At 40.8% G+C, this 17,879-nt stretch overlaps 1 protein-coding gene across 1 annotated transcript; it reads left to right on the forward strand.

Moving 5' to 3' along the window:
* The first annotated feature begins 3,505 nt into the window (after positions 1-3,505).
* Positions 3,506-17,686, forward strand: LTV1 (LTV1 ribosome biogenesis factor). Its single transcript, XM_038396810.2, has 11 exons — positions 3,506-4,029; positions 6,581-6,712; positions 7,542-7,733; positions 8,984-9,071; positions 10,234-10,378; positions 11,101-11,347; positions 11,639-11,766; positions 12,906-13,042; positions 13,346-13,398; positions 14,286-14,486; positions 16,125-17,686. Exons 1-11 carry the CDS (start codon positions 4,027-4,029, stop codon positions 16,236-16,238), a joined length of 1,440 nt encoding a protein of 479 aa, XP_038252738.1. The 5' UTR covers positions 3,506-4,026; the 3' UTR covers positions 16,239-17,686.
* Positions 17,687-17,879: the final 193 nt, after the last annotated feature.

Here is a 17,879-nt window from a genome sequence, read left to right on the forward strand (position 1 = left end):
GTGCAGGCAACCAGGGGGTGGGGCCAAGCAGGAGGGGACATCATAACAACAGCCCTACTGGATCAGACTAAAGGTCCATCCAGCCCAGTATCCTGTCTACTGACAGTGGCCAATGCCAGGTGCCCCAGAGGGAGTGAACCTAACAGGTCATGATCAAGTGATTTCTCTCCTGCCATCCATCTCTACCTTCTGACAAACAGAGGCTAGGAACACCATTCCTCACCCATCCTTGCTAATAGCCATTAATGGACTTAATATCCATGAATTTATCCAGTTCTCTTTTAAACCCTGTTACAGCCCTAGCCTTCACAACCTCCTCAGGCAAGGAGTTCCACAGGTTGACTGTGCGCTGAGTGAAGAATTTCCTTTTATTTGTTTTAAATAAATGCTTCCCATTAATTTCATTTGATGGCCCCTAATTCTTATATTATGGGAACAAGTAAATAACTTTTCCTTATTCACTTTCTCCACACCACTCATGATTTTATATACCTCTATCATATCCCCCCTTAGTCTCCTCTTTTCCAAGCTGAAAAGTCCTAGCCTCTTTAGTCTCTCCTCATGAGACCCGTTCCAAACCCTTAAACATTTTAGTTGCCCTTTTCTGAATCTTTTCTAATGCCAGATTATCTTTTTTTGAGATGAGGGGACCACATTTGTACACAGAATCAAGATGTGGGTGTACCATGGATTTATACAAGTGCAATGAGATATTCTCCTTCTTATTCTCTATCCCTTTTTTAATGATTCCTAACATCCCGTTTGCTTTTTTTACTGCTGCTGCACACTGCGTGGACGTCTTCAGAGACGTATCCACAATGACTCCAAGATCTTTCTCCTGATTAGTTGTAGCTAAATTAGCCCCCATCATATTGTATGTATAGTAGGGGTTATTTTTTCCAATGTGCATTACTTTACATTTATCCACATTAAATTTCATTTGCCATTTTGTTGCCCAATCGCTTAGTTTTGTGAGATCTTTTGGAAGTTCTTCACAGTCTGCTTTGGTCTTAACTATCTTAAGGAGTTTAGTATTGTCTGCAACCTTTGCCACCTCACTGTTTACCCCTTTCTCCAGATCATTTATGAATGAGTTGACTAGGACTGGTCCTAGGACTGACCCTTGGGGAACACCACTAGGTACCCCTCTCCATTCTGAAAATTTACCATTTATTCCTACCCTTCGTTCTCTATCTTTGAGCCAGTTCTCAATCCATGAAAGGATCTTCCCTCTTATCCCATGACAACTTAACTTACCCAAGAGCCTTTGGTGAGGGACCTTGTCAAAGGCTTTTTGGAAATCTAAGTACACTATGTCCACTGGATCCCCCTTGTCCACATGTGTCAGGGTTCCTTCCCCACTCTGAACTCTAGGGTACAGATGTGGGGACCTACATGAAAACCTCCTAAACTTATTTTTACCAGCTTAGATTAAAACTTCCCCAAGGTAAAAACTATTTTCCTTTTTCCCTTGGACTTTATTGCTGCTACCACCAAGCGTCTAACAGATATATAACTGGGAAAGAGCCCTCTTGGGAACGTCTTTCCCCCCAAAATCCTCCCAAAACCTACACCCCCTTTCCTGGGGAAGGCTTGATAAAAATCCTCACCACTTTATATAGGTGAACACAGACCTAAACCCTTGGATCTTAAGAACAATGAAAAAAGCAATCAGGTTCTTAAAAGATGAATTTTAATAGAAGTAAAAGAATCACCTCTGTAAAATCAGGATGGTGAATACCTTACAGGATAATCAGATTCAAAACATAGAGAATCCCTCTAGGCAAAACCTTAAGTTTCAAAAAGACAGGAATATCCATTCCATTCAGCACAGCTTATTTTCTCAGCCATTTAAACAAACAGAATCTAACGCATATCTAGCTACATTACTTACTAAGTTCTAAGACTCCATTCCTTTCTGTTCCCAGCAAATGCATCACACACACACAGAGGGAGACTTTGTTTCTCCCTCCCTCCACCTTTTGAAAGTATCTTGTCTCCTCATTGGTCATTTTGGTCAGGTGCCAGCAAGGTTATCCTAGCTTCTTAACCCTTTACAGGTGGAAAGGGTTTTTCCTCTGGCCCGGAGGGATTTTAAAAGTGTTCACCCTTCCCTTTATATTTATGACAACATTTGTTGACCCCCTCAAAGAACTCTAATAGATTAGTAAGACATGATCTCCCTTTACAGAAACCATGTTGACTTTTGCCCAACAACTTATGGTCTTCTATGTGTCTGACAATTTTATTCTTTACTATTGTTTCAACTAATTTGCCCTTACTGACATTAGACTTACCGGTCTGTAATTGTCAGGATCACTTCTAGAGCCCTTCTTAAATATTGGCGTTACATTAGCTATCTTCCAGTCATTGGGTACAGTAGCTGATTTAAAGGACAGATTACAAATCACAGTTAATAGTTCCACAATTTCACATTTGAGTTCTTTCAGAACACTTGGGTGAATGCCATCTGGTCCCGGGGACTTGTTAGTGTTAAATTTCTCAATTAACTCCAAAACCTCCTTGAGTGACACTTCAATCTGTGGTTTCAGAGTGGCAGCCGTGTTAGTCTGTATCCGCAAAAAGAAAAGGAGGACTTGTGGCACCTTAGAGACTAACAAATTTATTAGAGCACAAGCTTTCGTGAGCTACAGCTCACTTCAATCTGTGACAATTCCTCAGATTTGTCACCTACGAAAGACGGCTCAAGTTTGGGAACCTCCAAAGAAGTCATTTAGTTTCTCTGCGCTGACTTTATCATCTTTAAGCGCTCCTCTTGTAGCTCGAGCGTCCAGGCCAGCCCTGCAAAGGCAGGAAGCAGGGAGGGCTTGGGTCGGCCCCATGCCAGGGGGCTCGAGCTGGCCTGGGAGTATCCCATTTTCCCTTTGGGAAAATACGGTCTCCCTACTGACTCTGACCGTGCTTCAGAGGCACGATTGTTTCGGAGCTCCCGTTTAAAAGCTGGGGAGCGGCCTGCGTCAGGGCTACCCGAGCCTGCTCCCGCCTGCTGCTGGGGGTGACGAGCATTGGCCCCACCCCGAGAGCCGAACTCGGGCCAGCTCCTATGTCCCCCTTGCACCCGTCGGGGCTGGAAGCGCAACACGAGCTAGGGAGGCAGGGCGGGGGCGGCGCCGCGCGGGGAACCCTCCCTGAGACCGGGCGGAAAACAGGCTCGGCACGTGACGGGGCTGCCCGTGTTGGGGGGTGACGTAGTTGGCGGGGCGGGGTTACCCACGCGGATTGATGCCCCCCCCCGGCGTGTGTTGCTGGGGGAGGTGAGAAAACGGGACACGTCACGCCGACCCCACAACATCACAGCTTCAGCCCCGCCCGGCCGGCGCTGCGCGCGCGGGGCCTGGCCCAGCCGGGTCGAGGCAGGCGGAGGGCCCGCACTCGGCGCGCTGAGCTGGCGGGAACGTCGCGCCGCTGGGGCGCCCACCCTGCACATGCGCGGCAGGGGGGAAATCCGCGCCAAGAACCGTTCCTCGGCGTCCGCATGCGTCCGAGAAACGCCGGCGGGTGGGGCGGGGGCTGGCGATCGCGCCTCCCTGAGGAATCTGCCCCGCCCCCCAGTCCCACATACAGCTGCCTCCCTTCCCCCAGTGCGCATGCCCGCTGTCCTCTGTGGGCTCCTCCAATCCTTCCCCCTCCAGTGGCGACACCCCGGCGGGCAAAACCATTCACGCAACGTTGGGGGCTGTGTTAGCGCCTGCGTCTCTTTAACCCTGCCTTCCGCGAGAGGGCTTCCGTCGCCCCCGACAGTTTTTGACTCTGCGGCAGAAGGCTCGTTTACTGCCACTATTTATGTTGGTTTGGAGTTGTCTGTCCGCCTTCCCCACCCCATCCCTCACCCCTGGACAGTAGCTGGTCTATCCCAAGATGGCGGCGGTTCCGGAGCTGCCGTAAAGCACAGTTCCGGGCTAGGCCGGCCCACGTGGGAGTGAGCCAGACTCGGGGCCTCCTGTAGCGAGGCCCTCCCCAGTGCTGTGCAGAGCGTGCGCGCGCCGCTGCACCCGCTTCCGCGCCATGGTGAGTAACGGCCGCGGAGGGGGGGAGGGGAAAGACTATGAAACCTTCCTCGCGGGAAAGGGGCGCGCGCTGTATCACTCGCTCCCCTCCCCCGCCCGCGCTTGGCCCCAGGGCGCGGTGAGAAAAAACCTTCCCCGTGGGACCACACGTCATGGCTGCCGAGCCCGCAGGGAGGGCGGAGCGACCCGCGCCTCGTCTCAGCCGGCGTTAACTCTGGAACCTAACGGTGGCTGTGGCCACTTAACGCCCTAATGCTGGGGTGGGGGTTGGCCTCTGCTGGGAATTAGAAGGAGCTGCTGAGGAAGACCAGTGTCTTTGATCAGTTGTGGTCTGTCAGGTCGTACCTAAGACCCATCACCACCGGGCCTGCATTGTGCTAGATACTGTACAAACGCAGAGGAGCAGCCGCGCGCTGCCCCGAAGTGCTCGCAGTCCAAGTAGCCAAGACAGACACAAGGTGGAGGAAGGGGTATATGTACAATCAAGTATAGCTATCCCCAAGTATTCAAAAATCATCAAGCAGGCCTAAAAATCATCAAACTTTTTTTAAAAAATCATTTGGGGATCTTTTAATTGCATTCTTGTTTCTGAGCACTTGGCTTGTATTTGCTTCAGAAGTTCAGTTGTTTTTTTACATCCACGAGGACCGGACTAGACATTCAGAGGATTTTCTAATGACACCTGAGATTCTCAGCTAATCCTTTGGCTGCTGGAGAGTGCCTGTATTTAATAAAAACACCAATATCTCAAGCCTTGTGCTAAAGTCAGGAGAGTTGGCAACAGTGATAAGTCACAGGGAGAAAGGAGGTGGAGAGACCCCAAAGAAGAGGAAAGACTGGTAATGAAGAGAAACCAAAGGTAGTAGTGGTAGCCTTAAAAAGAAGCATAACTTTCCAATGTGATAAAATACTGAACAGATATTAACTAAAAGGTATGTTTGTTACATACACACAATACTCTACCCTCCATCTCTGTGGAAACCTCCCACTGACATTAGAGGAATGTATATAAGGATGACATATAGGTCTGAATTTATTTCCTGGCCCTATACAGACCATAATTATAAGTGGAATTCTGCCCTCTCCACAGAATGGGCTTCAGAGGCACACTTAATAGTTTCAGAGTAGCAGCTGTTTTAGTCTGTATTCGCAAAAAGAAAAGCAGTACTTGTGGCACCTTAGAGACTAACAAATTTATTTGAGCATAAGCTTTCGTGAGCTACAGCTCATTTCATTGGATGCATTCAGTGGAAAATACAGTGGGGAGATTTATATACACACACACAGAACATGAAACAATGGGTATTACCATACACGCTGTAAGGAGAGTGATGGTAATACCCATTGTTTCATGTTCTCTGTATGTGTATATAAATCTCCCCACTGTATTTTCCACTGAATGGAGCTGACGAAGCGAGCTGTAGCTCACAAAAGCTTATGCTCAAATAAATGTGTTAGTCTCTAAGGTGCCACAAGTACTCCTTTTCTTTTTACTTAATAGTTTAACTCACAATCTACTGGGCTGCAAGAATGGGGACCTGGATTTTAAACGTTGCATTTGTACCACCATTCTCCTGGAAATTTTCAGTTAGCAGTAGTGATGATATATGTCTGCATACTCAGTCTTGCATCTCATTTTTTGATAATTCCAGACATAAGATTCCAAAATGCAAACAATATTAAAAGCATATCCTGGCAGCTGATACCTTCTTACACCAGTGTATCCCAAATGCTACATAACATGTTACATTATTTGATTTACATTTTAAAATTAAAAAGCAAGGAGGGGAAGGTTAAGGTTATATTGTAATTTACATGATGAAAACGTTCTTATAATTTTTTTAACCTCTGAGTTCTCAAAAGTAGAGCTGATTGGAAAATGTTATATATATTTTTTTCACACAGTTGTATAGAGAGCTGTAGAATATATTTCCAACAAGATAATGCTTCAGATTGCTGAGGAATTCAGGATGCTGAGAGGCTGAGATGGTTTATTGTATGTGGTAGTGATTCAGTTGACAATTTCATTATGAATAACCGGGCTAGAAATAAATATTTTATATAATATATTTTTAATGGACTGTTGTCTAACAATATATGGGAAGCTACATTTGCCTGTCCTGAGGAATTTCCAGCTGTCCATTTCCCTGTTTCGCAGCTTGAACTTTCTGTCAGACATGCCCTGATGTTCAGAGTGCAGTTACTTAAGAACACCTATGAGCGCACAGCTGAAAATCATGTGCTGTAATCAGTCCATAATTCAAGTTTAATGTATAATTCTACAGAACACAAATACCTATCTGCGGTTGACACTTAGAACTTGGGAAGTGTGCTTCTTTTTGATGATGCAGTGCATGTGGCAAGAACACATCTAATTTTGGTTTGCTTTTTAAGCCCAGCTGTTCAAGAGTATGTAACATTTTCTGAAATTTTATAGCAAAGAGTGTGTGTGTGTGTGTGTGTGTGTGTGTGTTCTGGGGAGGAAAGGGGTTCCTTAGAAAAGTTTTTAATGTTTTTTTTTTTATAACCAGAACATAACTTTCATTTTGCAGCCTCACAGAAGGAAGAAACCCTTTATAGAGAAAAAGAAAGCTGTAACATTTCATCTGGTACACAGAAGTCAGAGGGACCCTTTGGCAGCTGATGATACTGCACCTCAGAGAGTTCTGTTGCCTTCGCAGAAGGTAAATGCTCACTTCTGTCACGGAAGCTTGGATTAGAAATTAATATTGCAGGAGAGTAAAATGATTATAAGATTTTACTATTCAGAGTCATAACTTGAGAAAAAGGGGGATGTTTTGGAAATAGGTTTTAGTTAGAAGATTGGACTGAAATTTACCACAATGTAAGAGGCTGGATGTTTGTGTTGTTGAGAACACACTCAAATCTTTATAATTTTTTACACTCTTATACAGACAAGTCCTCAGCATTTTACTAAACACTTCCTAGTGAGAGAATTTTACCTAGCCAGAGGTAGTTGTGGTGGATGCTAGGGAGGGGGGTGTGCAGAACCCACCAGGGAGGTCCAGGGACAATGTACCATTGATAAATCCTGGAATTTAGGAGTTCAAGGCTCCCAGCCTCAAAATTAATCCATGCTGCCTCTGTGTAGTGAACAGTCATAACAAATCTCTATGCACTGAATGTGTGTTTGTATAGCTTCTGTACACACAGAGATTTGCAAAAGTTTTGTAAGTAAATATTTTGCTTATGGGCACTCATGGGCTGAGCACCTTGTTAAGTATGTGTTGGATTGTTTTTGAAACAAAAGTTTAGTTATACTACAAAACTGATTTTTCTCTTATGTGTTTTTATAAAAAGGTTTCCTCCTCAACCTTTAGACTAAGGTTGTTTAATTTCTGTTTTTTCTCTGTTTGGGTGGGGTTTTTTTCTGTAAGATGTCCTTGTTTTTCAAGGTGAGGATTCCCGGTTATGTATTTGAGATCCATATTATTGCTAATGAATTTGAATCTGACCTAATTTATTAATCCTAATCTTGTTTACAATCTCAAGGGAGATGAGGAACAGAAGAGAGAAGAGCAGAGGAAATATGGGGTGTTTTTTGATGATGACTATGACTATTTGCAGCATCTAAAAGAAGCCTCTGGTCCCTCAGAGCTAGTCCTGTCTGATGTGTCTGGTCAACAGAACAGGATTATAGTGAGAGGGGAAGGAGAGAGAGAGGAAGAAAATCAACAAATTCCAGTAAGTATGGTATTTGGTGCACAGTTGACCATTCTTGTGTTGTATCTTGCTGAGTTTAACATCCTGCAAATCCAGCTACATGTTTAAATTTAATAACCTTGTTCAACAAGCGTTCATATGGTTATAAGTTACTTATGAAGGATTCTGTTTTTCCCAGGCACTTTTGCCTATGATCAAATAGGAAATTTAGTATGCCAAAGTATTATAATGGCAATTAATGATCCATTCGTTATTTAGAAGCTGCAAAGCACTTATATGATTTTCATATAAGTGAGGGGTCTTGTGTGACCCAAAAGGGACGGGATCCCATAATAGTTGTATGAAAAAAAAGTGTGAGTTGCTCACACTACTTTTGCATTTGTTTATAATTATTATAAAACACTCAGATACTGTAGTAATGGATTGTGAAGAAATCTTAAATAAGTAGTAATAGTTTCTAGTTTGTCAAATATTGGTAAAAAAATAATGAAACAGAATCTGGGGAAAATACAGGTGAATACTTCCAATGTTTGAGTACAGTGAAGTCTTGACATTCAGTAGTGTGCCAGAACACTGTGTGTTACTGGTTTGGAAAGCTATTAGGAACCCCTGACACATAGTGGAGTATGCAAGAACAGTGTACAAACTGAATCAACAATAGCTTATTTTAAGGGCCTGAGAAAGTGTGGCTCTACAGAGTTTTTCAGTATTGATGAAAACTGGCATATATGACAGTTTTAAAAACGTATAAAAAGTTTCATAAAATGAATTACTTTGGAAGCACTGTTTTTAAGTTTAAAGTCTTCCAGATAGAAAGGGCTTTAGAAGGGAATCTTAAAATGGTCTTTAGTAATGCTTATGCTATTAAGGAAGTAGAAAGTTGCCTCTGGTTATTTCCTGCACAAATATTTCCTCACTTGCATCTTGAAAGCTTTCAAACAATCTTTGTACTTGGGGAATATACATACTAAGGGCAAAAATTCTTCATTGGTTAACTTCTATTACTTAGTCCAGTAAAGAAACAAGGTGAATGAGGTAATATATTTTATAGGACCAACTTCTGTTGGTGGAAAAAGACAAGTTTTTGAGCTATATAGAGTTCTTCTCAAGTCCACTAAGAAACTTAAGACATCAGTTAAAATCCTATTTTCTCCAGGTAAGTAAGGAGTAATTTTCAAAGGTTTGTCTCTTTGTCAGAGTGCTCAAAACATGATCACTCTTGCATCTTTAAGACTATTTTAAATAACTCTTGTTTCCTTTTTTGTTTAAAGGCTCCTGCTATTAAGTTGCCTTCCTCAGTGTTTGCCTCAGAGTTTGAAGAGGATGTGGGACTGTTAAATAAAGCTGCTCCTGTTTCAGGTACCATACAACTCTTTACCTGTTCTTCTTTTGTGAAGCTAATGATCCTCTTGGTGAAATTATTTGTGTTAAACATTACGGTTGTTCATCCATTGATTAATATGAACCTTGCATATTTGATATTCTTGTTTTGCTTCAGGTACTGCTCAATAGCAGAGAGAAGAATTTCTCCAAATTGAGGAGAACTGAAAAGTGAATTCAGATTTATTTTCCTCAGTAATTGAGTTTAGTGCCTTTCTTTGGCATTACATAATAACTGGTTGTAATCCTTAGCTTTGTTATACTGTGCAGGAAACCCTAGTTGGAAAAGGAAGAAGAGAGGGAAAATCCTTCCGAGGGCTTTTTCTAGGGATTTTGTCAGTTTTTTTTAATGCCCTATTCCTTTACTGGGATATGTGCAAGTACATCTTTGTGCACCTGTAGATTCCCACTGATGCAGAAGTTCATATACATGCATCCCAGTATAGAACTGGGGCTTCACTCTCAAAGTTTGTCTTCCTTTAAAGGAAAGTAAATTCCATTCAACATTCCAGTGTTAGTATTGTAGTCTTTAAACTGGAGCATGATTTAAGTCTTCAGTTTTACAAAGATGCACAGTGTGCTTGTGCTTGCATAATATACCTATGTGTGCCATTCCGCTATAGCATCTATCACACTTTCTCTGCTTGGGGGTTTAACAATGGGAGTTTTAATGACAACTATGCCACAAACTGAAGTAGAGGATTAGTTTTGTGTCGTGTGTGTGTGTAATTTAGAAAGTTTGTTGTTGTTTTTTTTAATATTGTCTGCAATGGAGGATGTATGTACTCCAAACATAGGAGAAGCAGTCATCCAAATCAGAATAAATCATGTATAATTGGTGAGAAAAGTCATATGTTATCATGTGTTCAGATTATTAGACCACACATTTGTCTGACTTCTAATGAGCAGAGTTGTTTTTAACTGAAATATTACACGCTGTCAGATTCAACTCAGCAACTTTGCGCTGTGCTTCTAATGAATTCTTAAAAATTCTTCCCGTCCTCCCCAAAAAGGGGTTATTATCTGAGCTCAGCAAATAGCTCCACTTAGTACAAATTAGCATTTATAGTTGGGAACCCTTGTTTCAGGGAAGTGGCTTGTGGATGTGATGCCTATTTTAAAGCACTCTTTTCCATTGTAGGACCCCGTTTGGATTTTGACCCTGATATTGTCGCAGCTCTTGATGACGACTTTGACCTCAGTAATCCAGATAATCTTCTCGAAGATGACTTTGTGCTAAAGGCCAATGAGCCAGGGAAAGAGGACTGGAAAGGAGAGGATTGTCGGTATATGGAGCTTTGCAGAACTCTTTAAATTCGTAACAAATAATGCAGTATTGTTCCTAGTTTTTGTGGGTTATTTTGGTGTTGGGTTTTTTTTTAATCTGTTTGAAACAACAGCACTAAATTTACTAAGTAAATTCCATATATTTGTGAACGGGATTGTGGGATCTAACCTGTGTTTCCAAACCTAACGCAATCTCAAAACACTTACAATATTATAGGCAGTAATATTACAGGTGATCATTGTAGTGTGTTTATAAGACCTTGGGAAACATCTTGCTATCCATGATGCTAGAAATAATATGAAGTGAGGTATTAGCTACTGGTACCACTTCTTTCATGAGGACATGCATAGTTTTACTTGTATTAATATTCCATATTCCAGTATTCCTTTGCTTTCTCTCTTTTTTCTGGTCCCATTTCCTGATCTATAACTAACCAGAAATACTGCATTTGGAACACCAAGGGAACGATCAAGTGTGAAAGCATTTCTTTCTGTCCACCCTAATCAAATATTTATTGGTACACTGATTTTAACTTTGAGAGCACTTTTACTACTAAACATTTCGACTTCTTATATCTACATGAGAAGAATCTTTTTTTTTTTTAACTTAATTGGCATAAGTTTATGAAGTGATAAAATAACACTGGGTAGACTGAGAGGCCATATCCATTTCTTAAGTGGCTGATCTACATATATATATATATATATATATTATACTCAGGGGCTCTGATACTGAGGATGAAGATGAGTGGGAGGATATGGATGATGATGGAAAGGACAACAACGGTAGTGATGAAGATTATGATTCAGAGGGTCCTTTGTCAGATGATGAGGGAGTTAGTGGAGAGATGAAAGAGTTTCTTTTCATGCAAGAGGAGACCAAGAGCCGTTTCACAGAATACTCCATGACTTCATCCGTAATGAGAAGGAATGAACAGTTGACCCTGCTAGATGAGAGATTTGAGAAGGTAAGGCAACTCACTGATAAAAATGCTAAGAAGCCATAAACATGAGAGACAGGACATTTTTAAAGCTATTTCTCTGTGCTTTTTGCCCCATCCTGCTTTCCCTCACCCCAAATCCTGTAAGCCAGTGGTTTTCAAACCTTTTAGGCTGCTTACCCCTTTCCAAATAAGGTAGTCTACTGTACATCCCCATCTGAGTTAGATGGAAGTGATGTTGGGGTGTGGGGAGCCATCCAGGGTCATGCAGACACACACATTCATCGTTCATTTAGCTTTGTGTTTTTTCCTTTTTAGTTCTTTGAACAGTTTGATGACGATGAGATCGGAGCATTGGATAATGTGGAATTAGAAGGCTTTATTCACACAGACAGCACTCGGTTGCAAGAAGTCCTGAATGATTACTACAAAGAGAAAGCTAAGGAGTGTGTAGAATCACTTTTAGAGCTACTTATGTGAATCAGAACTAACTGTAATTACAAGTTACTAACTCTAGTTACATGTCTCACTTATTAAGATAAAATCTATCTAAGTTTTAATTTACTTTGGAGACAATATTTTCGTTTGTAGAATGTAATTAGTTTAGTGTTTGTAAAGTATTCATATTTTTATTTAGCAGTGGATTTCAGTTGAATTGCGTGGTGATGCATCAAAGTGATATGGAGTGGGTTTTTTGATGCTTGAAGTCTTGTTGAAAAGGGAACATAATTGTATCCCACTTAATTACAGCTAATGTTCAGAGGCCACCTTAGCCCTTCTGATTTGCAAGGAAGTTACTGATTTTGGACCGAGGTTTTCCCCTACCATGCATCTTTCTGTTGTTGCTGTTGTAATTGACCCTGCAGCAGAGTATCTTCATCCGCTGATAGGTTTCAGAGTAGCAGCCATGTTAGTCTGGATTCACAAAAAGAAAAGGAGTATTTGTGGCACCTTAGAGACTAACAAATGTATTTGAGCATAAGCTTTCGTGAGCTACAGCTCACTTCTTCATCAGAAGCTCACAAAAGCTTACGCTCAAATAAATTTGTTAGTCTCTAAGGTGCCACAAGTACTCCTTTTCTTCATCTGCTGATGTGGTACAGCAGAACCTGTTAGGTACATAGTGGAATGATTTGTGTATCATACCTAATTGAACACTTATGACCCAATCCTTTGCATTCAGATTTGGGGGAGACGACAGACAGTTGGTTCACTGATGTTTCCTCCTTCCTGCATTAAGGTGCCCCAAATATTCTTGAGAGTAGAGGCAGCTTTCTTAGCAATCTACCTCTGGCAGTGCAAATATTTAAATAGTCTGGTTATTTTGGAGATTTGTGGGGTAGGGGAAAGGAAAAGAAATTCCCATGTCGTATTACTAAGTGGTTTGTGTTTGTTTGTTTTTTAACACATGTAGGAATGTTTTTCCTGTCCTTTTGGGTTTTTTTAATATAGTCACAGATTTAAATAAAAGGGGGGAGGGAAAGGGCCAGCCCTTCATTCTTTTTTTCAGTGTTAAGAAGTTATAGTGAAATTCTTATTTTTCTTTTCCCTGACTCCCACCCTCTCTTCTTATCTTCTTTAAAAGCTGTGTGAAACCTGATGCTCTTGAACCAAGAAAGGATTTAGATTCTCCCCTTAATGAGAAGGGTGAGGAAGAAGAAGAAATCATAACTTTAGTTATTGAGGAACCCAAAGAGAAGTGGGATTGTGAATCCATTTTGAGTAAGTATGTGAAGCTCTTACCATCCCTGTAAAAAGTAAAGCAGATGGTAGATTGTCTTGTTACTTATAGCAAGGTTTCTAGTTAAATAGCTTCTGCATTTCTCTGTGCTTTTGAGAGCGCATAACAGCATACGTTCTCATTAAATAAATTTGGCCAGGGGTGTATTACGTGCACTAAAAGATAACTACTTGCCACGAGTCTTTCAAATTTATTGTATTACTTTTTTAAAAATTGCTATGTAAAGTGGAGGTGGTATTTTTCAGCGTACAACCCTCCCTTATCTTTTTTCTTTCTTGCCTTAGGTACATACTCAAACTTGTATAATCATCCAAAACTTATTGAGGAGCCAGCAAAGGTAAAATCATTAGGCTTATTTTCTATATTACATGAAGCTTACAGAAGTCTAAGCAGCAGCATGGCTTGTAGAGTCAAGACAAAGACAGTTACTTTTCTGTTGGCTATATTTGTCTTTGAGTTGACCTGCAAATGGGGTGTTGAGGTAGGAATGTTGTTCCGTTTTGCTGCTTCATGATTTATAAAACATTTAGCAGGTGGCTTTTTTTTTTTTTTTTTTTAAGATGGGGAAGTGTGTAAGAGAGGAAGAATAATTTTTACATAGAAAATTCAAAATTTGCATAAACTGTTTTTCCTGGAGAATTAGTAAGATTATATCACAAATATCAAGAGTACGACCTGCACACACTTGAGAGACATCAGTTCTTTTGGAGGTGGATCTCTATTGTCCCTTTGAGGACTGAGAGCACACACCACAGTTCTTTTGTCCTCCAAGGAGTTCCCCAGCAAAATTTAAAATACATCTTGATATTTCCAAAGTTTTTTAAAAAAAAAAAAAAAAGCAAACCTCATTCTTTTTGAGACCTCCTCATAAAGAAGCAAAGAGGATACAACCCTAATTTTTTCCTTACTCTAGTTACCTTTAAGTAAAACTTAAATAAAAGAAGGGATGGAAAGTAATGTTAAATATAACTTTTTACCTTTAAGGCCAACTTCTGCCACAGATATGTACTTGTAGTTCTTGCTGAGTTTGATGGGAAATCACGTACATCTGTCTGAGGGCAGAATTTGGCTTGTGTGTTCACTATTGGAAAATTTGCAGCATTATTGGTGGTTCTATGCTATTGCTGATAAGCAAGGGTGATCCATATACCTTGGAAGAAAAGCAGAGGGAGGGGAGAGGGTTAAAGACAACTAATTCATTGGCACATTGTCTGTCTAATTTAGGCCAAACCAATCAAAATTTCTCAGAAGAGTGGAATCCCACTGGATATCTTGCCTCAGAGAGGTCTTACGGCTAAGCAGACTGAATGCATGCAAATGATTGATCAAAGTGATCTGCCAAGAGTATCCACACAGCCACGTTCCAAAAATGAGAGCAGAGAGGATCGAAAAGCTAGAAAACAAGCTATAAAGGAAGAACGAAAGGTGAAATCTAGTCTTGAATATTTTAAGACAACCCCTTAGGAAAATGTGTTGCTCTGTTCTCATTATTCTGTTTTTTAAAAAACATTTTTTCTTTTAAACCAATTTATTTTGTTTCTGGGAATTATTGGGAAAAATTCACTGGTCTTCAAGGGTTGATTTCTGTATCTTTCTGGAAAATACCATCCACTGGAAAGTTTGATATATTTTTTTTCCCAAAAGTAGGAAAATATTTTCTTGTCAATCATTCCGCAGAGATTCTCAATTTCTTTCAATATCCTTGTTTCTCTACTTAGTTTTCCTCTTCTATCTGCTCTTAGTTACTCCCTCTCTTGTCTCTGGTCTTTTTTTTTTTTTTTTTTTTTTCCTTCCCATCCCCCCCCCCCCCCTTGGGGCTGTTACTACAGAAAGTAAATTCACTTCCTACTTTTAATCTTTTCTCGTACTGCCACCATCACCACCCCTGTTTGATTTATTCTGACCTATAAAAGTTGGATCATGCCAGCTACTAACAAAGGAAAAACAGAAGAGAGATCTGAAACTGGAGTCTTTTATATAACAAAAGTCTCTAACTTGTTTCAACCTAGGAAAAGAGGATGTGAAGCATCATGTCTCTAAAACTTAGATATTACTCCTGGGGAAATTCTGCGTCACTGCGCAATGCAGAATTTTGCAGAAATTCATGTGCACGCAGAATTTCCTTTTCCCCCTCAGAAATGGGCTGCAGTGCTGATAGCTGCCACCAGGGACCACTGGACTCAGCAGAGCACAGCTTGCACACAGAAGACACTGCTGGGGGGAGGGAGAGGGAGAGGGAGCTAAAGGGTTCCTGGCAGCTACAGTTCCCAGCATGCCCTGTGGGAAGGAGAGGGCAGCACGCAGGAAACTGCAAGCCTGGGACCGAGCATCAGGCTGTTTCTCCCTGTAGATCCTTGCAGGATGGGAGAAGGGTGTCTGGGGAAGGGAAGGCCCCCTGCAGCTGGGCTCTAGGGGGGAAGGGAGTGGGTATCTAGGCCAGGGATGGGGTGTGAGTATCTGGGCTGGGGGGCCCTGTGACTGGACTCGGGAGGATGGGGCTTGGGTGAATGTGGGGGGGGAGAGACAGAAACAGGAACTGGGTTGTCATAGGGGTTTATTTAACTCTACTCCTGGGGAAAATTTTGTGTGTCTGAATTGTTACAAACATACTTGCTGACAGGTATTTTGAAATAAATTACCAAAATAATTGAAACTGGCATGATTATATAGTGTTCTTTTGACAAATAAAATTTGGAGAATTTTTAATTTTTTGGCACCGAATGCCACCAGGAGTAAGATATGTGGGGCACTCTACACTACAGGTGCTACAACCGTACTGTTGCAGCACTGCAGCTATTCTGCTGTAGTATAGACCCTTACTTCCATCAACACAGTGGTGACTGCACTGGGGCATAGATTGTCTGAACTATTGAATTTTTCATATCTGTGAGCAAAGTTGCTAAGTTGACCTAAGTTTTGTGTGTAGAGCAGGCCTTATTTAGCATATCTCTGAAAGTTATGTAGATATCTCTTTTGGATTGTAAAGGTGTTGGGAGTGAATTATATACTTCTCTGCAAATCTCGAAAATAGGTTTTTAATGTGTAAGTCATTCATGTTTGCAGGAACGCAGAGTGGAGAAGAAAGCCAACAAATTAGCCTTCAAGTTGGAAAAAACAAGACAAGAAAAAGAACTGCTCAATCTGAGACAGAATGTCCAAGGGCTCAAGCTGTCATAGTGGAACTGATGACTTTCATATTGTGGGAAGTTCTTTGCGTTGTTTTGTGCTAGGATCTTGGGAAGACGCTGACTCTTTTAACCTTGTCTGATCATGGATAGAAGTTCATAACATGGTATTTGAATTTTTCTATAACCAGATCAAGTAATTTACCATCTCTTTTTAAATGTAAACAGCTGAAACAATTTTTGGTTACAAATTAAAATTTACAGTAGTATTTTTCTGTCATGGACATAACATGGCAGCTATTTATAAACTGAGTTGCACTGGGAGTGTTTTATGGTACTTAAATTACAGAAAAATATATATTTTCTATGCAGCAGGTTTTGTACATATTGAGAATTTTACTATTGTGATTCAAGAGATCTCGGTGCTGTTTCTGAATTAGATTTACCTATCTGAATGTGCATAAAATAATTCTTTTCCTCCCTTTACAATGGTATTTACATGCAGACTCGGTTGGAAACCATGCTTAGGCATTAGTACGGTTCTGTACATCAAGAATATGCAGTATTTTCTCCCAAGCCCTGTCTGAAGTATCTATTGCTGTTTGAATACTATTGTGAAGCATATTGGAAAATCGTATTTTAAGAGAGATGTTTAGAAAACAGTTGTGAATTTAGACAACCCTTAAATTTAAATAAATTTCCATTTCATTTGGCGGGTGAAATAATTAAAGATATTTAATGGAAGATTTAGCTTGTGCATTTAAAATCAAAGTTAGCAACATTAACATCATAATTTCCTCATGAAATTAACTTGGCTGTATTGAACAGTCTTGCATACAGTGTTTGCTATAAAATATTCAAAAAGAAATAAGTCAAAACTATACACAACCAGAAAAAAAGGAGTAGAGTATGCTACATGTATGTGATACAACAAAAATTCTGTTGCATTTCCTGACTTTCTGGGACCTTAACTCTGAAGCCTTAGAAGTGCACTGTGAGGGAGCTAAACTAAAATGCAACCTTTGGTGCTGTATGGGGTCTAAATCCTCTATGTCCTAGGCAGGAACCTCTTGGAGATAGGCGGTGGCTCATCCTAATCAGACACCATAAACACCTTTGTTCTGACTCTAGCATTGAATCTGCATTGGCTTTGATGGCTGTCATTCTGTTGACGGCAATGGACCTATACATCTCAGAAAGGTGAGCAAGCGTTGCCCCTTTATGAGCAGAAAAGGGAAGTACCTCATCTTTGTAGTTCCACAGGACCACAACACGAACATTCGTTTATGCCATCTTGCCATGGCAAGCTCAATGTAAAAGTCTCTGTGTATGTGGCTTATGAGTGGGAGATTCTGGTAGAATCATAACCTGTTGCTAGGATTTCGGGTGCTATTTTTGGAAGAGTTCTGGATTGGTGCCCAGGATATAAGGGGAGAGAATTTAAATTACAGTTAGCTAAATCCTGAGCACTTTAGGACTGGTGCCTGTGAGGCTTAAAAACGAAAAAATAAGGTTTTTTTTCATAGTTTTTAAGTTTTTGTCAGGTTGTTTTATTGCTTTTGGAAGTTTCTTTAAGTTCTTCAACACAAAGTTTCTCTCCTTGATGGGTCTGATGCAATTGTTTAAATTTCTATCGATCCCTAATATGAACTGACACAGCAGTACATATATTTCCCTTGTCCTTACGAACACT

This window comes from Dermochelys coriacea, chromosome 3, assembly GCF_009764565.3.
Source record: "Dermochelys coriacea isolate rDerCor1 chromosome 3, rDerCor1.pri.v4, whole genome shotgun sequence".
Classification (NCBI taxonomy): Eukaryota; Metazoa; Chordata; order Testudines; family Dermochelyidae; genus Dermochelys; species Dermochelys coriacea.